The sequence below is a fragment of the Scomber japonicus genome, chromosome 18, assembly GCF_027409825.1.
Source record: "Scomber japonicus isolate fScoJap1 chromosome 18, fScoJap1.pri, whole genome shotgun sequence".
Lineage (NCBI taxonomy): Eukaryota > Metazoa > Chordata > Actinopteri > Scombriformes > Scombridae > Scomber > Scomber japonicus.
Window position 1 is genome coordinate 25,768,539 of NC_070595.1, and position 23,474 is coordinate 25,792,012.

At 38.6% G+C, this 23,474-nt stretch overlaps 1 protein-coding gene across 1 annotated transcript; it reads right to left on the bottom strand.

The window, feature by feature from the left end:
* Positions 1-744: 744 nt before the first annotated feature.
* fam83fa (family with sequence similarity 83 member Fa) lies at positions 745-21,182 on the bottom strand. The gene is made up of 5 exons (XM_053338723.1): positions 20,709-21,182; positions 10,902-11,069; positions 6,783-6,904; positions 2,192-2,988; positions 745-831 (listed from the first exon to the last, which is right to left on the bottom strand). Exons 1-5 carry the CDS (start codon positions 21,180-21,182, stop codon positions 782-784), a joined length of 1,611 nt encoding a protein of 536 aa, XP_053194698.1. The 3' UTR covers positions 745-781.
* Positions 21,183-23,474: the final 2,292 nt, after the last annotated feature.

The following is a 23,474-nucleotide window of genomic DNA, read 5'->3' on the forward strand; positions in this document are numbered from 1 at the left end:
ACATTTCTGGGAGTTTTAAGGTATAAACTCTCTAAACTTGTGGATAAGATATTTTGGGGTTGTTGGAAAAGGTGCAACATACTGCAAAAAAACAGTTTTCATATATTTTATCACATTTCTACGATAAAATTTAGATTATTGCATCTCAAGTGGTTCTCAAAGGTTCACATTTTAATCTCAGCCCAGTTTTAAAGTGTGGAGGTGACGCTCAGCACGCCGTACATTATTCACAGCCTGTACATACAAACACTTATTCTGTTACCAAGGGTCGTCGGTAAGGTGACACCGAGCACAACTGATCACTTTTCCTGTGTCCATAGCAACCAGAGTAACTAACAGGTATGATGTAATCCACCCACGTAACCCAGGGAGGAGGGAGGCAGAGAGGGGGGGGGGGGGGGGGGGGGGGGTCACACCTCGACTACTCTGTGGTGTTCAGGTCCAAGCACACAAAAGGAAAAAACAACTTAAGCTTCACTGGAGAATAATTTAATTAAAAAATAAACAATAAAAACATTAAACAAAACAAAATAATGGCAATGTTTTCCTTTGCTGATGCACTTTGGCTACATCGGTGAGACTTCTTGGGACTTTTTACCTTTTCCATGTGATTAGTTAAACTATAGAAGGACTTTCACCCAGGTGACAGCAGTGTTTACAGGCTGGGTGCGATATATATAACATGACAGTGTGACTGAGCTATTGCAGCATGTTTAACCATCAGGTGCTCCTTTTTTCTTTTCTTTTTCTCCGCCAACAGACTGTGATCTTTGTTGTGCCCTCATGACTGTATGCAGTTCTTCTTTTGATGCCGCCGGCGGCTTTTGAATCCTGTTAACAAAAAAAAACAAACACACAAAAAAAAAAAAGACAGATTAACTAAGGTTACAAGACACTTCATGAGTAAGACAAAAAAAAGAATAATATTTGTGAAGCAAAGAAATAGAAATGTTTTTTTTCCAGAGTCTCATACTCATGTGATGAGATAAAGACTTTTGGTGGCAAGTCACATTATGAAGAATAGAAAGGGTCTTATAACATGTCTGAAAGGGATCTTTATAGGGACATTTTTGATATTTCTGCTCATCTGAAATGTAAAATATCCAACGGCCATGTATGACTATGTGTGTTATTAATGCAAGTGCACCTTTTCTTATGTTAAAATAACACATTTTAGAGGATAGTATAGTTTTGGTGGAGTTGCATACTTTTTTGTATTGTGTGGTATTTTGAGTTCTTGCACAGCTTTTTGTGTTAAAGTGAACATATCATGCACATTTTAGGTCTGTATTTATATTCTGGGACTCTTCTGTAACATCTTGAATAGCATGATAGTAAAAAAGAAAACTCCTTATTTATCTTTCAGTGGCTCTTTATGCAGCCACTCAGTTCAGATTTTTATATGATATTGATATTTCTGCTTATCTGAAATGTAATGGCATACAATAACACATTTTAGAGGACAGTATAGTCTTGGTTGCACACTTGCTGAATGCTTAATTTTTTGTATTGTGTGGTATTTTGAGTTCTTGCACAGCTTTTTGTGTTAAAGGGGATGTATGTGCACATTTCCAGGTCTATATTTAATCTGAGGCTTTAATGTAATATCTTTGCATGATTTACAGTTTTAAAAAAAACTCCTTATTTATCTTTTTATCTCTTTATGCCTCAGCCTCTGTCTAAAACAGACTGTTTTAGCTCTTTAACCATAAGTAGCCAGTTTCTCAAACACATCCGTACGTATGTTTGAGGTGGAATCAGATCCAAAATATTAGAGTGGGCAATGTGAGCCACTTGTGAGCATGTGTGAAAAACCTGATGTCATCCTGAGGAGGAAATGGAGCTATCTTTACAAACAGAGAGTTCAAAGCAGGCTGAAACTCTGACTTTTGACTTACAGGAAGCCTTTTTACACACATGCTCACCTCAAGTTTTGGAAATTTGACCATGTTTAACATAGACATCCAACATAACAACAGCATATACATAAGAGAAAATCACAAAAAGCATTATATGACCCCTTTAAAATATTTTAAATGTGTATATTTGAGGAGTGTTGTCATTTGTTTAGATAAATAAAATGTGCATCTCTCAAATATTGGACTAGTCGCTGTGCAGAAACTAATTATAATGAAACAAATATACATATAAAAGACACATATATAATAAACCAGATCATTTGGAAACATACCGTCTTCGTCTGCTGTGTTGAGGGTCTGCATAGACATACTCCTCTGCATGACCTTTGAGGGCTTCTTGATCTTTGGTTTATGCGGACTTGATTTCTCAATGATGTCAAACGAGTCCTCATGCTTATTTTCTGCGACACCGTTGGTCTCCGGTGCTTTAAAAGAAGACGGGGGCTTCTGCGGAGTGACGACGTCTTCCTCTATAGTATCCGTGCAGTGATTGGCTCCTCTGCCTTTCAAGAACTTCCTGAAGGAGCTGCGTTTCTTTAAACCCTCCGGCTGATTCTTCTTTAAGCCTTCATCCTCATCCTCGTCCCCTGTAACCGAAGCGGGACTCATTGGTCGGGCTATCTCCAACCTTTCCATGTTGTCCTTGTAAATGAAACTGTTCTGCAGGCCGTTCCTCTGATTCAGCCCACCGATCAGCGAGTCGGCCCTATCCCTATGACACGTCGACAGGTCTTGTAGGGAGCCCGTTAGGTGCTTACTGTTCCCAAAAACTAGAGAGTACTTTGGATTGTGGTACTTATGAGCAGGTACCTTCATGTCGGCCTGTCTGGAGTCCCCTACATTTACTTGAAAGCGAGACGTGGAGATGGGCAGAGGTTGGATGGGCTCGATCTTTGGCTTCCTGATGGGCGTAGGGATAGGCGGCTTGGTGATGTTGAATTCCGTGTAGAGGTCCACCTGTTCGGACACGGCGTACAGCTCCCTGAAGTCAGTGTCGAAGACGTCCACGGTCTGACCCGACATCACCGTGATCACGTTCCTGTCCATCCGAGAGGAACTCCAGGTAAAGCTGGAGGAAAAAAAAAAAAAGGAGTGAACCAAAACTGTGGTGTTGAAGTAAACCTGTGTGGTACCGCTTTCGAGAAACAGGGTGGAGGTTTCTGGTACAACTTCGTGCATGGAGAAGGAAAACAAGTCTGAAGAACTTTATTAACAAACCAGCGTGTTTCAGCTTGTGGCCTTCATCAGGGTCAAAAATCATAAAGGTAAAAATATATATACAAAAAATAATAATGTTCATGTTTGTGCCACTTTCTAATAAGGTGAATTATCATGATCGCCGTTTTAAGTCTTTAGAGCTGTTTCTAAACCAGACTAAACTAACTCTTAGTGATAGACGAACAGTGGTATGACTCAATGATGTGTTTCGAATAACTTTTTTTCACCTTAATTAATTGTTGGTTTGGCTCCAAAAGCATGAGGTTCATTCAAGTGAAATATAAAAATGATTGCCACACACTATATATGATTGAAGTTTCATATTAGCTTCAGTTTAATACATTACACTAAGGACTGATTGCCGTTATAAGTCTTTAGAGCTGTTTCTAAACCAAACTAAACTAACTCTTAGTGACAGAGGAACAGTGGTGTGACTCTAATTGTGACCTTAATTAATTGTTGGTTTGGCTCCAAAAACATGAGGTTCGTTTAAGTGAAATATAAAAATAATTGCCACACACTCTATTTGATTTGGCTCATTTGGATGACTGAAGTTTCATATTAGCTTCAGTTTAATACATTACACTAAGGACTGTGTGTTTGTACTCCATCACTTACATTATAAGTGCATTATGAAAGGATCTTCTAATGGTCAGTATGAACAGGACGCAAGAAAAGCCTGTTTCAGAGTTCGTTTGGGCTCCTGGCTGTTGATTTAAGACAGACTCGTCCTTTAATGACCAGAAAGTCACACAAAACAAAAAGTTTCATCACAAAAACTTAAAGCAGTCATAATGAGATGCACAGATCACACATGACTCAGAACATGATGGTGCTTATTTTACCTGGCACGTATCATTTATTGCAGCTCGGATGGATTCTGTCACTAACGTGTTCATAAAACGCTGTCTAAATGTCACCGATGTGGTTTACCAGCAGAGCCAGATGACTGATATAAGTCACTTTCAGGTAAGACGGGCGATGTGTGGGAAGTTATGTTGCCTGCAGACATTGTATACAGGAGCTTAACATGCTGCATGCTGTATCCAAAACATATCAATCTGCTTATCTCTGTCTGGGTCTGACTTTTCTGCTTCCTGGACTCCAAGTAATTTACTAAAATGTAGTTTTCTAAAGCTTTGTAGTAGTTGTAGTTCTGAGTATACAGTGGATTTATGATAATCTTCACAATGACAGGTTTCTTTATGCATCAATCTGCTGTCTGTTATGTTGCATTTTGTACAATAAAACAAGGTTTATATTCTGTTCTCACTGTCTTAAATATTATATATGTAAATATTTCATAAGCATGCTACTCTAACAATATTCTTACACTGAGAAACATGATTATTGATTTAATCTTGGTATGAAATCTTAATCAATACGGCCTATCACAGATATATCGGTATCAGCGTATATGTTGTCCGATAATGTGCCGACATTATTTTAAGTTGTTGTTTTGGTATATATGTTTTTTTTCCATAGTTATTTATAATTATTAAGTTTTCTGTTTCAGTGCACTTTTAATCATTTTATACAATAAAGCTTATTGTCAAACTGTAAAATATCATGCCTCCATTACATATCTATGGTACAAATGATTGACAACCACATTTAAGTTATTTAAAAAGTTTGTTTTGTTGTTTATATATAAGATTTTTTTTTTTTTACACCCAAATATTGGTATTGGCATCAGCTCCAGTATCAGCCAAGTCCTATTCTATATAATCATATAATAAACAGCACATATAATATAAAGGCTTTGACAGTTGGTGGCATAGAGGCCGACAGGAAACAGGAAGAGAGAGAGGGGAATGACCTGCAGCAGCAAAGGTCCCCCCCCCGAAATCGAACCCGGGACTCGGCTTTCATGTGGTATGAGCCTTAAACACTCAGCTACCAAGGAGCTCCATGATTCATATTTCTAAGTAGAGATTCATCCTATCCTAACACTATTCAAACATGAGAGCAGGAAACAACATGATAATCATTTACGGTTTATGATGTTACTGTTTATTCACTGCATATGCATTATTCAAACAGTTGGGATGTTGAAACTGGAAATTTTTCTGGCTTTTGTCCTGAAAACTCATTTTTTTTGTTTGTTTGTTTCTTTCCACAGACTATAGGATTAGCTGACTCACCGTTCCAGCTAGTCTGTCTTCTTGTAAGCTTCCTCATGACTCATCTATACTGAACCTGTATTGTCTTTGTAATGTATGTACTGTATGTATCCTATACTTAAAAGGTATATTAGACTCTAGGCAGGTTGAGCAGCCTGTTAAACTTCTTATGATCTCTAATGGACTGTGATAAAACCCCAATGAGGACTAGTTCGGTATTAGAGGTTAACCTTTGTGTCGTCCTCCCGGGTCAAATTGACCCCGTCTGTTTTGACTGTTCCTTTCTTTCCTCCTTTCTTTCCTTCCTTCCTTCTGTCATTCCTCTCTACCTCCTTCTCTCTTTCTTTCCTTCCTCTCTCTTTCCTCCCTTCCTTCTTTCCTTCCCTCCCTCCTTCCTTCCTCCCTCCTTCTCTCTTTCTTTCCTCCCTCCCTCCCTCCCTCCCACCATCCCTCCTCTTCCTTCCTTCTTTCCTCTGTCCTTCTTTCCTTCCTTCCTTCCTTCCTTCCTCCCTTTCTCCCTTTCTCCCTCCTTCCTTCTTTCCTCCCTCTCTCCTTCCTCCCTTCTTCCTCCCTTCCTTTCCTTGACTCGAGGACAACAGGAGGGTTAAAACCACATAAAAACGTTTGTCAGCCCTCGTTACAAATACAGCATATGAAAAATCTGTTGTGTATAAACATATTTTTGCAGCCGAAAAGTGTCAAACTGTTGTAAATTGAAATAACTGTCAGGAAGGAAAACAAGACTGAAATATGTGTATTATCTAAGAAAGACTTCACCTGATCACACCTCAGCTCCAGCTGTAATTAGACAATAATTGAGTAATTTTCAGGTGAGCTGAGATGTGCCAAATGCCACACTCCTGTATTTCACACATCTCACACATTTTAATTAAAACGTGAAGTTACAAAGCCTGAGAACTCCCAATTCTCCGTGCTGTCACTGAACCTGGTTAATCATTTGAAATAAACTCTCAGGTGAGACTGTTGGCTTCTTCATTATAATCACTGCAGGCTGTGCATGTTTGGTTCAGTTGGTAAATGTAATGAAGTCGATCCAAAACAACAGATTTATGTGCAAGACTTTCTCAAATTAAAACCAATGGTAGATAAGGAGCTTAAAATGAATCCCAGTCACTCGAGTCAAGTTTAATAAGCTCCAGAAGGCCTTTAATGAGTTATTAGTGTGCTGGACATACGGATTTGTTGTTGTAGCAAGTTGTTTTTGGATTAAACATGAAAGTCTCTTAGGAGTTAGATCAGAGAAAGGGGAACAGGCTGTCGTCACCAGGTTTAGGTTCATAAAAATAATGAAATAAATAGAAGAAAAAATGGAAATTGTAAACAAACTCTGCAGCTGTTGTTTTTTTTAATCCATCCTTATTGTTGCTTGATTACATAGAAACTCAACCTCTTCACAAAGCCCTTCAGGCACAAGATCTGCATACACTCAACTGTCTCAACTGTGAGTCACTGATTGTGTGTGTGTGTTTTATTTGCTGGTTATTCACTGAGACATACTCACCTGTAAGACCCAAACATGACTTTCTCTCCATCCACCAGCATGTATTTGGAGCACAGGGAGCCTGGCAGCTTGCCAAACGACAAGGCCATCCCTGCACCTTTCACCGTCCGCACACGGAGATTCTGCAAAGAAAAACACCCATTTAATTACACATTTCAGCTGGCTTAGCATCTCAAACATAAGCCTGAGTAAAGACACTCGATGACAGCTATCAAACATCCCCTACTGTATGCATGACTTGTTGATGTAATGATACCAGCAAGTCAAACTGCACTGTCACACCTTGTGACATATGAGTCACCTTTATGAGGAAATGGAGGGGAAAAACAAAAACCTTTAAGCCCCAAGTGTTTACCTAAAGGGAAGAGAAACAGACAGAAAGAAAGGAAGACCTAACAACTCGGTGGAGGCTGGGAGGAGGCGAGGCTATCATCTGCCGTCAGCGGTGTAGCGTCGAGTTACACTCTGTGGATCTGTTCTCAGGAACTATGAATGTTCATTTGTAAGAAGTCAGAGTAACAGAGCCCAGAGCGCTGAAAAGGCCTTTCACTGCTTTATCAACTGACACCACTACTGCCAGGTATTCCCGTCCTCCAATTCAGCCAGACTGGAGCTACAAAACTCTGAATACAGCAGATAAGGTTGGGCATTGTGTCTCTGTGGAGATAAGATGACAGTCTGGTTCTGTGAACTGTTGCTCGCTGTTAATCTAGTTCAGCACTCACTTGCAACACATAGGAGAGAAATATGTAAATTCATGGAAGAAAGATGATGACATTTCAGAGGTAGGTAGGTAGGTAGGTAGGTAGGTAGGTAGATAGGTAGATAGATAGATAGGTAAACTTGTTTAATCCCTAAGGCAGGGGTGTCAAACATGCGGCCCGTGGACCAGAACTGGCCCGCCAAGAGGTCCAATCCGGCCCAGTTTCCTTCTTCCTTTTTTCCTTCCTTCCGTCTGTCCTTCCTACCTTTCTTCCTCCCTTCTTTTCCTTCCTTCCTTCCCTTTCATCTATCTTCCCTTCTTTCCTTCCATCTGTCTTCTCTTCCCTTCCTTCCTTCCTTCCTTCTGGTTTTCTTTTCCTTCCTTCCTTTCCTTCCATCTGTCTTCTCTTCTCTTCCTTCCATCTGTCCTTCCTCACTTTCTTCCTTCCATCTTTCCTTTCCTTCCTGTATTGTCTTACTTCTCTTATCTTTTTAATGATCCGGTCCACATGAGATCAAATTGTGCTGTATGTGGCCCTTGAATGAAAATGAGTTTGACACCCCTGCCCTAAGGGGAAATTTAAATGTCAGAGCAGCAATACCGCAATACATGGCACAAAGACCTAAGAATACATAAACGCACCCCCTCCCACCCTCAGCATTGCTAGAACCCAGTATAAAAGCACAATGAGTATATGGAAGAAAAGTGCATGTAAAGTAGTTAGGGTCAGGGTGCATTATGTAAGTGAGGCATTGTACAGTTGTATTGAAAAATGATGATATTGTAGCATATTCCAGGTATTACATACACAATACATTATGTTACATTAATTGCTATATGATAACCTCAGAGTCTGAATTCACTAAATTGAGACTTGCTTCTCATAATGTTTACTCTTATATTTGAAAGCCTATCTACAATTATACTCAAATTGTTTTTTGTCCTATGAGGTTACTTCTATACCGTTTCCTCCGCAAGGAAAGACAGAAAAGGTCTCCAGCACGACCACAACCCACTACCACTTTCCCATGTCAACACTGCACCAAAATATGTGGGTCACGGATCGGCCTCTATGCCCACCTGAAGACCCACAAGTAGATGACCCCATGCAGAAGACAGTCATACTCGTTTCGAGTGACCGCCGATGATGACCGTTTCCTCCGCAGCAGTCTTATCTTTCTTGGCCTCATCTTGAGATTCTTGTCAGTCCTAGTGATGTTCCCCTCGGCTGCCTTTTATTATTTACCTCTTGGCCATATTTTCAGGAAATTGGAAATTTGGCAATCAATTTCATTATTACGTGGATGACACCCAGCTCTATTAATCCACTAATCCAGGCATGTCCATGTTTGTGTTTGTGCCTGCTGGTTTTCGTTCCAAGCAATCAAGAGTACATAATTTGATCAATCAACTGAGTCTGAGGGCTGAGATGAGTTGATTAAATGAGTCAACCCTGGTGTGCTGCTGCTTGATTGGAATGAAAACCTGCACCCACCTGGCCCTTTATTGAATAGTTTGGACATCTTTGCACGAAGCCTACTTCCACTCTGCCGTCCGCTTCCCTTTCTAATTCAACTTTCTCAAACTTAACAGCAACAAAACTGAGGTCCTCTTTATTGGTACTAAAAAATCTTTGGCAAAACCCAACACTTCACACTTTCTCTTTGACTGTTGGTTAGGACTGTGGCGGTGCCCTCTTTGGTTTGACGTCAGAAGAATCTCAGGGTTAGGGTTAGGCTCAGGCTCTTCTACCAAACAAAGCCTACAGTATGTGGTCGTAGCTTTCACCACACTCTTTGCAAGATGTTTAATTCTAACCAAATGGAACCAACGAGCCCCTCCGACTTTCACTCAGTGGATCAAGGATGTGATGTACTTCTTAAAGCTAGAAAAACATTAAATATACACTTAAAGGATCCTTTCAAATATTTGTTAATATATGGAGGCCTTTTATAGATTTCTATGACTCTCTTCAGGAACCCAATGATAAAGACCAATTATTTGCTTATGATCATTGTCTTCTTCATCTATCATCTATATATACATTAACTTGTGACCCCTATGGGTGGGTGGATGGTATTATATAAGTGTTTTTGATGATAATGCACTTTGAAAACCAATTAAAACATATTTAGAAAAAAAAGAGCCCACATCAATCATGTTGCTCTATCTGCATACTTTCACCCACGTACTGTTGTTTACACCTAACTGCACTTCATATCCTGATTACATCCTGTATCGACTACTGTAATTATCTCCTCTCAAGTCTCTTTATAAAGATTTCCACATACTCTGCTTCTCATCTTTGAGGTTCTTCATAATCTTGCACCATCTTATCTTTCCGATATCGCTCACATCTACACACACACCCTCTCACGTACTCTCAGATCTTCTTCTGCTACCTAACTAATAGCACAATCTGCCCACTTAACCATAATGGGGGCCTTCAACCGATCTACTCCCCCCCGCCGCCTTTCTCCCACAAGACATTCACACTTCTGACTCACTCGCTACCTTCAAATCCCACCTTAAAACCCACCTAGTCATTCTCACCCACATCAAGTTCTGCATTGATACTAACCTAATATTCTATGTCTCTGTTTTTACTGATGTTATGATGTTGGATGTTTTGTTTGTTTTGTTGTGTCTTGTAAGGTCGGTGTCCTTGAGTGCTTTGAAATGCATCATTATGATTATATCATCACACAAGGCTGTCCATTGGAGGAATTGGTCTAAAAGTTTATTTGTTTCTTGATGAGGTTTGGATTTTTGTATGCCCTGTATGCAACATTAATGTCCTTTTCCCAGTCACGTACCTGTTGAAATTCTGCATTGATGATTTTATTTATTGATACTAACCTAATATTCTATTTCTCTGTTTTGCAGACGGTATGATGTTGGATGTATTGTTGGGTCTTGTAAGGTCCGTGTCCTTGAGTGCTTTTAAATGCATCATTATGATTATATCATCACAGAAGGCTGTCCATTGGAGGAATGTGTCTAAAAGTTTATTTGTCTAAAAAAACATTTCTTGATGAGGTTTGGATTTTTGTATGCCCTGTATTCAACATCAACGTCCTTTTCTCAGTCACATACCTGTTAAAGTGATGAGTGCTTGTACTATAAAACTATCAACCTGCACTGACTGCACTGAAATTATTTTATTGGCCATTTTATTGTCGTGTTTTTAAAGGTTAACAGGTTTTTGTACCAACAGATCCAACACCTCTTAAGCCTTTTTACACAGAGCTTGGCACATGATACAGAATGTTTTAATCCACTGCCATTGTGGCCTACCGAGGTGCTTAGCTTCAAACTTTCCATCTTAATATTTTCTCTTTGTGTATTGTACAAGCGAGCCTCCTCCTTTAGATACCTCTCTGTAATGCTCTCCACTGTTTACTGAACTCACTCACCCGCAGATGCACTGCATTTATCTGCAGTCGACTACACATATCCAGGAAGTGAGGCACTCCCTTGGCCTCCAGAACGGCGTAGACAGCCACCCCTCGTCGTGCCGAGGCGTCCAGCAGGTCCTGGAGGATCTGCAGGTCCGTCAGGAGATCCATGACTATGGCCACCACCTGAGAAACACACAGGAAGAACGTTTCAACAGTGAAGAAGTATTTTTTTTTAACTTTAGTACATGTACCTGACAGCTTTAATCAATTTCCAGATTAACATTTTACACACAAAACACACAAACTGACATGATGAATGAGTTATTCTACATATGCACAACTTCATGACGCATGTGTCCTACTTAAACCGAACTGTGCTACAGAGATATGAGACCTTCAAGAATCTTAAGCCCTTTAAATCTCCATCTAGACGAAAAGGAGATTGAAAAATATCCTGTCAAAACCAGAACATACATTCATATTAAAGAAGGGTTTGGCTCTGAATCATGTTACATCTTGTTTTATCTATAAACCACATTTCTTCAGTTGCACAACTGAGAACTGCGTTTCTTCCTGTTGCCATCACGGCTGTCAGATTTAATAACACTCAAGAAGAAAACAGCTTGTGAAATGTAACGTTGTCAGTTTTGTCATGAAATGGTTCAACAAACAAAACCCTGAAATATTCAGATATTATGTTTCATTCACTCATATGATAAGTTTAAAAAAGATAAATTATTATATATTAAACCACCGGTACAGTAGCTATTATTAAAGCATTAGCAATAGTCCAATAATAGTAGTATAATAGTACATTAGTATTATTTTATGTACATCTTCAATGCAGGATCTCTACTTACAATAGAGTTTATTTTGCAGTACATTAATTTAATAAACTTAAAGTAAATGATCTGAATCCTTCCTCTGCCACATTAACAGCAGGACAGTGAAACAGCTTTTTTTCTCAATTGTAAAATGAAGCTGTATGATTAAAGTGCCATAAACGACTTTTATTACATCTAAACCTGAAGTACCAGTAACATTTTTATCAATCACTTCTGAAACTTAATGTTTTTAAAAAAGAAAAAAAACCCACTAATTTAAAAAAACTTTGATTAATGATAACACAAAGATATATTTTGTCAGTTTTATGTGTCTTATTTACTTTATTTTATTATATTCTGTATATTTTATAGCTGGATTTTAATATACTGTGGTGCAGATATTTTTACTTAATTTTTTCACATATGTTGCTAAACCCAATTTCAACAACCTATGACATATAAAATAATGATACATACCATATGGCAACACTTAATTTATATATACACACACAGTACAGACAGTATATACTTTACTGCTAATTTATACTGACAAAAGAAATTATCAGTTATTTGTTTTAAGTTTAATTTTTTACCCTTTGAAGCCCCTATTTAACACTGTTTTAAAAGGTGTATTAGAAATTGTTCATAAAGTTTATTATTATTACTACAATTAATAAAAGCTGGATTTAATCTTTTTCCTCTCATTCGTTGAGTTTCCCTCCAAAAACTCCCCAAATCAGCCGAGTTAGTAGAGATTAGTGCACATTACTGATGTGAGTTTACTGCGGGTTTTAACATACCTCTCACCCATTATTAAAGCCTGCCTGGTGAAACATAATGACTAATAAACGTTCTTCACCCCTCCCACAGCCCATAAACACAACGATTACTTGTCGTCGTTGTTATGGCACCTAATTTGGTCTCATCCGTACAAGTTGACACTTCAGTGGAACTTGGTTTTCCAGGTAATAAAAAAACTGTCAGAAAACATTCCAGTGACGTCTTCGACTTAATTATTTCAAGAGTAGCGCCTGTGTTCAACGTCATTAACCCTCAAGGAAGGAAGGGAGGAAGAAGGAAGGAAAGGAGGGAAGAAGGAAGAAGGAAGGAAAGGAGGAGGGAATGAAGGAAAGGAGGGAAGGAAGGAAAGGAGGAAGCAAAGGACGAAGAAGGAAGGAAAGAAGGAAGGAAGGAAGGAAAGGAGGGAGGAAGGAAGAAAAAAGAAAGGGGGAAGGAAGAAAGGGAGGAAGAAGGACGGAAAGGAGGAGGGAATGAAGGAAAGGAAGAAGGAAGGAAAGAAGGAAGGAAGGAAAGGAGGAAGCAAAGGACGAAGAAGGAAGGAAAGAAGGAGGGAGGAAGGAAAGAAGGGAGGAAGGAAGAAAAGAAAGGGGGAAGGAAGGAAGGGAGGAAGAAGGAAGGAAAGGAGGAGGGAATGAAGGAAAGGAGGGAAGGAAGAAGGAAGGAAGGAAGGAAAGGAGGAAGCAAAGGAGGAAGAAGGAAAGAAAGAAGGAAGGAAGGAAGGAAAGGAGGGAGGAAGGAAGAAAAGAAAAGGGGAAGGAAGGAAGGGAGGAAGAAGGAAGGAAAGGAGGAGGGAATGAAGGAAAGGAGGGAAGGAAGAAGGAAGGAAGGAAAGGAGGAAGCAAAGGACGAAGAAGGAAGGAAGGAAAGGAAGGAAGAAGGGAGGAAGAAGGAAGGAAAGAAGGACAGAAGGAAGGAAGAAAGGGAGGAAGAAGGAAGGAAAGAAAGGAGGAAGCAAAGGAGGAAGAAGGAAAGAAAGAAGGAAGGAAGGAAGGAAAGAAGGAGTGAGGGGGAAGGAAGGACAGAAGGAAGGAAGGAAGGAAGGAAGGAAGGAAGGAAGGAAGGAAGAGAGGAAGGGAGGAAGGAAAGAAGGACAGAAGGAAGGAAGAAAGGAAGGAAAGGAGGGAAGGAAAGAAGGAGTGAGAGGGAAGGAAGGACAGAAGGAAGGAAGAAAGGGTCAAGTACTGGACCTGACACAAGACACAAGACACAAGATGTCCCCTTCGTCTTATTAAACAAACACAGTGACTGAAGCGTTACAGCATTTTACAACCACACCAGGTTTTTATAACCATGAGAACAATTTGGAGTTATCATGCGAAGCTTTTTCTTTTTTTTTTAATTTCTTTATTGCAGCTCTCTCATTTACATGTTTGCGCCTGATCCAACAGCCTGTAAAGTTTTCCTGGCAGACTATACTCTCTACGTGTGAAAGCAGGTTGGAGGATTTTTAAATGACAACAATCATTAAAAGTAAACCTCATCTTAACTGGTAATTACATCATGAGAAAAACATGTCCAGGAAAGGAGACAGTTAGACTCATTTCAGTGTAAATTTGCCTGTTTTCAAGAATTAAAGTGTTATTTTTTGCCTTGCTTGGGGCGTTGCTATAGCGATGACATTGTCGGACACCAGGTTGGTCCACCAATTCAATCGAGACTGAAGTATCTCAACAACTATAGAGAGGAAATCATGCTACTGATCCTGTGACTTTTACTCTGAGGTTCAGTTTTGTGATTTTGAGTCTCAACAAATGTTTTATTGGCTTGTCATGAAATTTACTTTTTAACTTTTAACATCAAGCTACACCATCAGGTCAAAGTTTGAATTTGTCCAAAACCATGGATGTGTTATGGGAAATGGATACCGGACTCCAAGATGTCACTCACCTGAGACATAAGCAAAAAAAAAGTTTCTAGCTTCTAGGTTTGCTTCCACATTATGAGCAAGTCTCCGAAACAGCGCTGTACTGTGAAGCCAATTTGACAAAGTGTCCAAACTGTGTAATTACAACTTGCTTGGATTACAGTGTCACATGAAACACACTGACCTAGAAAGTATTGTTCCTGTAAACCATGTTTGGAAAAGGAGCGGCTGTAAAACAGTGAATACATTTGTCTGAGCATCACAATCGTCACAAATTATTTGTTTTACGATCAGAATTTGATCCATTCGGTCTAATAACATTTGGAAAGTCTAAAACAGAAGCATGATTAAATTATTTTATGCCCATTTAAAGTGAAGAAGGAGCCAAAATAGCAAAAGCATGTGAAAAAAACAACTTTTTGGGGGGTATCATGTGCCACTGAGCAACTTTCATATGAATCTTTGAACATGTTTCTACTTAATACATCCAAAGCTGAGCGGCCCTATAAATGTTCATAATAGTACATTTAAGTTGTTTTTGACATTTTTATCATTATTCTGATTTCTTTTTTTTTATTGTTTTGGGTTTTTTTATATTTAATTTATTTATTTTTAGTTTTTATTGTGTGTGTGAAGCATGAATAAAGTTGAAGTTCCCAAACAAAATTATTGGACAAAGACACAACCCTCACGAAAATGACTCGTTTTACGATCAGAATATGATCCCTTTGATCTGATAACATTTGTAAAGTCTAAAAGAGGAGCTTGATTAAATTATTTTATCTGAATTTAAGTGAAAGGAGGAGCCAAAATCGCAGAAGCATGTGGAAACAGACAACAACAACTTTTTGTGCCACTGAGCAGGTTTTATAGCAATCTTGAAACACTTGCTTTACTACTTAATACGTCCAAAGCTGTGCGGTCCATTGAATATTCATAGCAGTGGATTCACAAACACTCACAAACATTACAATGCAAACTTCATAGATTAAATATTCATGATAGAAAGGGTAAATATTGATCTTTTTTTGAAGGTTAAAGTCTCCTTTCAACAGTTAGTCAATACAGATGTCTCTCTTATGATTACAGTCTGTGGAAAATGCTTTTTGTGGGCCGCTGCAATACCGCATGTGACCACTGGGGAAAAACTGGCAGTAAAGAGTAGTGACAAGCATCCAGCTCTATTAAGGCATTCATGACCAATACTTTTCACCCTCCCATTAACCTCAGATGTGTAATCTAAAAATAATGAGCATGTTTCAGCACGCTACACTAAACAACTAAGATGATTAACATGATAAATACGGTTAGGATACTGATGTAGTGCTCTGGCTCCTACTCGAAAACAAGATTAGCTCACCTGACTGGTAAAGCTCTATTTGGATGAAATACAGCATACTAATTTAATGACTTGTTGATAAAGACATGTCTTGTGGTACTAGCCTTATCGTGGAAGTAGTTAAACAGGAAATCATTACCACCTGTCATGGCTCCAAAACTACTTTTGTTCACAATCTCAGCTCATTTACATAAAGATGAAACAGCTAGGCTCCTCATTTCTAGGCATTTTCTGCTTCTAAAATGATCAAGCATGTGTATGAAAATGTGCCTTCCCATATAGCTGCATATACTCAAATGCAGAAGTACTCTCTAAAATATTTGGCAGGCTTTCAGGAATAGATGATTCATTTCACCTATAGTGGAACAATCTCAGTGTGTGATCAGTAAATGAGGCGGTCAGGGTACTGTAAACAGATATTAAAGAGGATTAACTTCTGCGTTGAGGTATGTTGGGTTATTCTTCTATAACATCTCTGACTAACCGGTCGTTTCTTGTCCTCCACACCTTCAGAAAGAGAAACAGTGTTCGTCGTCATGCCAGTTGAAACAAAACCCCATCTTTTTTTTTTTTTTTTTTTACTGTGCAACAGCCTCTGGCGCCCAACCAATCACAGGTGAACATTCTCCGCTTGGGTTTAAGTGTGCATACCTGAGAGGTCAACCAATCAGAGAGGGTGGATCGTGTGGGAGGCTGAACAAAGTCTTTATCCCCTCCTGTTGCAAGTGCGGTGAAACTGACATTTAAAGCTGCTCTGCCTTCACTGACTGCACCATGAATGATTCAAGCTTGTTAAAACTTGCATGTGACTTTCATTGATCTAGATTTTCTATCGCTGCTGCTGCTGCTCTTGGGCTTGGTTAACCCTTCACTGTTTAATATCTTTTTTTTTTTTTTGACTATTTCGTAATATAATTCTGTATTGAGGTTTTGTTTTTCAATTCTATGTAATCACTCCAACTTAAACTAGTCAGTGATCATTTCAGGAGGGAAGCGTGAGAGCACCTCGGGGATATTTTCTGCTTTCTATTGTGCAAGTCTTTGTAGGCAATTAAAAAGAGAAAAGATTCGGCTTTGAGCCCAGGTGCAATTATGACGTTTTACATTTAGTTTGTACCATTTTTTTCCCCTTTTTATCAATCCTCCGTGGGGGAACACACAGATTTCATGTGAGGAAAGGTATATTTGGTATGTTTTCAAGATGTATATGTAGTATCTTTAGGTGAAATTGAAGGTAAATACTCTTCATGTCAATTTATACCACTGGCATGTAATGAAAATATCAATACATAAGCATGAGCTAAACCAATCATAGCTTAGCAACAGTAACTATTTACTATCATAAGAACAATACTAAAGATGTTAACAGCTATTTGTAACCTTTAGGACAGTGTGTTAGTCTGTCTGTTCTAATATAAACTCCAATAGTTGGCATGTCAGCTAGTCCTGGACATGTAGCTTTAGTTTTTTTAGCACAGGTTCACATTTTTTCAAGTCTGTATTAAAACAACAGTCATGGTGCTCAAAATCAACATTGAAACAGGTTTTTCTTGCTCATACAGTCCAGTAGAAGATCCCTTCATAATGCACTTACAACATAGGTGACAGGAGACAAAATCCACAGTCCTCCTTCTTCTGAAAAAAAGTATTTAAAAGTTGATCTGAAGCTAATATGAAGCCGAAGCTGAAGTCGTCCAAATGAGTCAAATCAAGTCCTTCAACGTTACTGTGTTTTTAGTGCCAAAGTCTCTCTTTTTGTTACTATACTTCCACCACAGCCTCAACAGGGAAACACAAAGAGGGAAATTTAATGCTAAGAAAACTGTAAATGTGTCAGATATCCACTTCATATGACTAACTCAGACTGCTGAAGCCTCATATAAGCTTCACATCTACTTTGAAATGACTGTATCACTGTGGATTTTGGCCTCCATCACTTACAGTCAAAGCACATTTGAAGGAGATCGTTTAATAGTCAGTATGAACAGGAGGAAGGATTACAATGAGGAAAAACCTCTTTCACTGTTCATATGGACACTCCACTGCTGCCTTCAAATTGTGAATCAGTCCTTTAAAGATGTGAAGGATTATAAACCAATCTCAAACATTAAGATCATTCATGTAATGTTGCTGAGTAATTGTTCTTGTTCACTTTTATTTTCAACATAGATATTTTTAGACACAGCTGGAGACAGTTAAACCACTTGTTAAACCTCACGCTAACGCTAACGCTAACCGTATGAGCGCATGATTGACGGTCAATCCTGCAAGATGAAACATGAAGTAGCTCTTAGCGGTTCATGTCAGTGGAAATTTCGGGTCACAAGTCTTAGCTGTCAGTTTTTTATTTATTTTCATTTCTACATTAGTACAGGTGAGCTGATGTGTACTTGTTAAAACCTGTTTGAGGCTATAGGCACGCTGGATTGCTGAGTCTGCTAAAGTCCCTGAAATCATCAAACTGTCTTCAAAGGACTGAGACTGTTACCTTAAACCCTGCAAGTGTCAAGTTGATATAGTATGGTAACCGTACATCAAATGAGAAGATTGATGCCACTCTTTTATCAGATTGAACATTAAAGCCAGCAGCTTGTTAGCTTAGCTTAGCATAAGGACTTGGAACAGGGGGAACCTGCTAACCTGGCTGGGGGGCGGAGTGGAGGCCAGCTGTTACCCCTGTTTGCAGTCTTTGCACTGAGATAAGATCGCTGCCTGTCGGCTACATTTCAAACAGACAGATATAATCATCAGTCTTCCTGTGCTGATCCACCAGAAAGCGAAGAGTTTAGATGAGATAACGTCAATCTATTAACTTAAATAAAACATCAAACATACTCTTTTCATTTCTTTTTAATTACAATATGCCTGTTATTACTGATTTAGATCACAAAGATATGATCAAAGCCTGAGTTTCCTTTTAAATAATAATTACTTTTATTCAAACCACTTAGATCATTTAGAGCAGCAGTACGGTAATAACTTGAATAATTGATTAGTTTCCAACTGCAAAATGAATTACCAAATCCAAATTCTCTGATTCCAGCTTCTTAAATGTGAATATTTTATGGTTTCTTTAATCCTTTATGATGAAAAACTGAATATATTTGGATTGTGAACTGTAGGTCATGCTGGCAAAACATAATATAATTCATCTACAGATTAATCGATAATGAGAATAATCAATAGTTGCAGCCCTAATATCATTATTCTGGCAACCACTCAATTATAAATGTGAGCAACTTAAAAAATACTACTTAAGTGCAGGCTTTGTTTAATCATAATGAAATGAATCTAATCCATAGTATGAATGTTTAGGCAGCTTTTTAAATTATACTATGTCTCCTATGGATAGAAGTTAAAGCCTTCAAGCTGTAACGTTAACTTAAACTGTCATTTCTCACAGGCTTTCTGATGAATTCACAGTGAAAGCAAACAGGACAGGACACACACACACACACACACACACACACACACACACACACACACACACAGTGACAGTGACAGTGATTACGCTCAGCCGGAGGGTCTTTGTCTCTCTCGCTCACTTTGTGGTAGAAGATCACGTGAGCACCTGTGAGCCAATCATTTTAAAATTTTAGAGCAATTATTGTGATGAGTCAGGGACTTTCACCACCAAGAACAAGAAGCTACTGATTGTTGAAGTTTTATTGCACACGGCTGCTTATTTTCATATGGCAGTGTAATAAAATGAGTTTTGCTTTTATGTAGGGCAAACTGTAGACGTCAGGTTCAACACTGCAGTCTTTGTAGGAGCAATTACACATGAGCTAGTGCTTCATAGAGCAAACTTGCTTTTCAAGTTGTTCTGAATTCATAAATAACCGCCTTATTTGATTCATTAAGGACATTTTTTCCATTACCAATCAATCTGTATTTTCTTGATGCCTAAAGTCTTAAAAAAAGTTATGTTTTGCGTAGAAGTAAAGCTACATTTGGACTCAGAAGAAAGAGTAGAAATGTGGCTTTTAATTGGACTTAAACTAGAAATAAATGATCAAAATTGTTCTTCTATCATCTATAGACTAATTTAATGAACTTAGTGTGTCAGCTCTGTAGTTTTAGGATTTTCACTTTGAATGTATTTTACTTTGTTTTATTTTTAAATTCGTTTTACTATATAGAGGCCTTGAAATGCAGTCGTCCACAAGTTTTGGTTACCTCGTGCGCACAGCAGAAGTGTATCCACAGAGTAACCTGCATCAACGTTTCCAAGACACTGTGTCATCTCAGTTGATAAATACAGGTTAGTTTACTAGATTAGGATGTCAGTCGCCGTGTGCTCTCTGTAATACATCCTTATTAACAACTAATTGGCGTCACGTGGTTACATCAAGGTGCATTCTTCAAAAATCACAGGCCTAATTATGCTAGGCGTGTTTTGCGCACCCATACGCCTTTTACGCGCGGATTCATTGACCAAATGCGCAAACTGTACACTGACAATTATGGACTAAACTATAAAATCAACTTTAACTTAGCATCAATTTCTTCACCATGATAAAGCCTAAATTGGACATATAGGTAGGCCATCAACACGCAACTATGGCACGTTTTAGTCCAAGTCTACCCACCGTGCGTAAAGACGCACACAACTCATTCAACAACACCCTTAGCTCCCCCCCAAATTAAAAAAAAGAGGTCTGTGCCAGCTTTATATGGGGCCTACGGATTTATCAAAACTTGGGTACAAATTGTTTTGTCGTACCCAAAAATAATCCAAACATGGGGATGAATTGTGTCTAGTGCGCACACAAGAGCATTTGGAGCGCTAGATGAAGTAAAAAATGGCCTTAATATATATTTTTTTATTTCTACAACTCAACTCCAGGCTCCTAACAATACAACTTAATTTGTTTTCAAGAAAATTACACTTGAAAAATTAATTTGTGGTGGACATGAGTTGAAAACGGTAAATTACTTTGAATTAAGACACAAAACATTTTGAGTGGACATGAGAATAAAGGTGAAGTTACCTTGTATGATTCCTGTATGAGCCTCCTCACCACCTCCTTGATGTGCGGGCCGGGCTCTTTGGGCGGCTGGGTGTACACGGACACCCGGGTCACCCCCTTGTAGACACCGCTCTTGCCCGGCCAGCCAATGTCCAGAGGTGGGGCCTCGGTGTCGGACTTCTGGGGCCAGTAGGTGGAGTGGACCCCGGAGTCCGCGTTGGACGACCCTTTAGACCTCTCATTGTTTCCGGTTTCAGTATCACTGTCCATGTCGTACTCCTGTAATGTCTTTCGCATGACTTTAATTTCCCTGGCGCTGAGAAAGTCTTTGGTGTTGTCATCCTGCAGTCTCATCTTGAAGGCTCCGTCTCCGTTCCTCAGCAGCTGCTCCAGAGCGGCTCGCTGCTCCTCGCTGTAGTAAAACTCCGGTCGGGACTCCGGGATCTTCTCGTTGACGTGCTCATCTTCCAAGCACAGCAGCTGAGACTCCGCCATAGCGGCTAAAAAAAAAACAAGTTTCCTCCCGTCCTGGTCGACTTCACCTGTTGCTCTCTACAGCAGCTCTACTGTACCTGTGCGCACAGGTAAAGCAGCCAGGTGACGTGGAGTCTCCCAGGTAGAGGCAGGAGGCGGGGCTAACTGTAGTTTGGGACTCATGGGAATCATAAGTATCAAGGTAACCACGTTAACTAAACAGCTTCCTATTAAATAACCTTCAAAATATTACTTTAATAAAAGATGAAATGGAGAAAATCCTGAGAACTGACTGAGTAATGATTACTATTAACTGGATGAAGCCTGCAAAAAGGACAATGGATAAAAAAAATCAACCCAGCTTAAGCTAATAGTGCCTATATTTATAAGGAGATGGACACCTATTACTCTATACCTTGAATAAGATTTTCATCCTCTGTGTGATATATGGACCTATGATGTCATTCTGACCCAATACAGCATTGTTGTGTCTTATTTATGTGTACCTTATATACAGTATGTGTGAAGCGAAGTCCAAACTCAAGGTGATTTTGTTGTGTTTTATACAGTTAAAATTGCCTGTTTAATATTAATGAATGGCAATAAAACTCTAAATAAATATATATTATTTTTTATAATGTGTTGGTAAATCCAGCTCTTTCAGTAGTTTCTGAATTCACATAAACATTAAATGTATATCTATTCATTTTGACTTTATTTTTGTCAATTAATTAGCTTTTTTTTAAGATAGTAATGATGTAAATTGCCTTCTTGTACGGAAGCCCAAGACTGCCAAGTTTGCAATTACCTTTTAATGTCAAGATCATGAGTTCATTACTTTGTTGTCTCAAGATAATACAGCTTGTTTTATCTTGATAAGGGTTTAGTTGATCTTGTTATCTTGAGTAAATAAACCCTTTAAGAGCTTCAGCTTCATGTTATTAAAGTATCATAGTAAAAAACACAGAAGCTTTATGTAGTTAAAATATCAAAGTAAATGTACACAGGTATCATCAGCTTTTTGTTGTCTCAGGATAATGAGATAAATGAACCCATTATAATGAGAAATGTAGCTTTGTTATATCAAAATGACAATAATTAACTATAGTGATCTTCAGTATTTCAGTATTTTTTGGCTTTTGATCCCATTAAATAAAGCAAAATCTACCTGGGACCCCTCCTCACACGTCATATTGTAATAAAAGATGACTTCTTTGGTTTTATTTTAATAACTTTTAGTGCTTTAAGGCGATGAAATACAGTCATTCAAAATAAATAAAGCAAAAATTAAAAGGTTTTTGGTGAAATATTGGCTCATTCGAACATTTATTGAAGTTAAACCATGTGAGAAGTTTGAAAAAGTACTTCAAAATCATACTTGAGTAAATGTACTTAGTTAATTCCCAGCACTGGTTGCTTTTTTTCCCTTTACTCTACATATTTTTCTATTATTATTCATTCATGTTTAACGTCTTAATGGTTATGTGTAGACTGCATTAACAGAGGCAGAGTGGGTCACATGTTAATTGATGCTGGCTTAATTACCGACTCCTCGTGTCCACACGTTGAAGTGTTTTTTTAACAAGACAATGAACCCTGATTGGTCACGACGGAGATGGCCAACAGCTTCAATAGAGGCTCCACCGCCACTGATGAGCGCTTGTGTGTGTCGGTGAATGAAAAGCACATTGTGAAGCACTTTGCTATAAAAGCACAATATAATTACAATCCATTTACAATCAGTCACTTATGTATATCAGCCTGTGTGTGTTATTATCACTGGGTTTTACAGATAAGTAGAAGTTATAATTACATTCAGCAGAAGCCCATTTACAAGCTGTCCAACATGTGATTAATGAAACACTAGAGCTCGTACTATAAACTCAAATTGACTGCTGTAATTTATACTTTTGGAGGCAACTTATGAATTATAACCATGCAAGTGATTTTCCTTTATGTGTAGATGAGAAGTATTCAATTTTTTGGTCACTGTGAAGCACTAATATCTTTTTTTGGGTGCTTAATCAAGACTAGGCTCTAATGTTTTAAATTTAAAAGGTTGACTCTACTTGTGTTTTTATTTCCTGCTATTTATTTTGGCTCTGGCTGCCATCATGCAGCTGGACAAGAGCCATCAGGGGAGTAGATGTGCTCTCACTCATAAAATAACCAATAAAAGTTCCTTCATTAACCCTCCTGTTGTCCTCCAGTCAAGGAAGGAAGGGAGGAAGGAAGGAAGGAAAGGAAGGAAGGGAAATAGGAAGGAAAGGAGAGAGGAAGGAAAGGAAGGAAGGGAAGAAGGAAAGGAAGAAG

Excerpts from the sequence above, each read along its gene's own strand:
- fam83fa (XM_053338723.1), bottom strand. The coding sequence starts at position 21,182 with ATGGCGGAGTCTCAGCTGCTGTGCTTGGAAGATGAGCACGTCAACGAG. Across the intron at positions 11,070-20,708 it reads TCATACAGGAATCATACAAG|GTGGTGGCCATAGTCATGGA; the intron begins GTAACTTCACCT and ends TGTGTTTCTCAG. Across the intron at positions 2,989-6,782 it reads GTCATGTTTGGGTCTTACAG|CTTTACCTGGAGTTCCTCTC; the intron begins GTGAGTATGTCT and ends TTTTTCCTCCAG.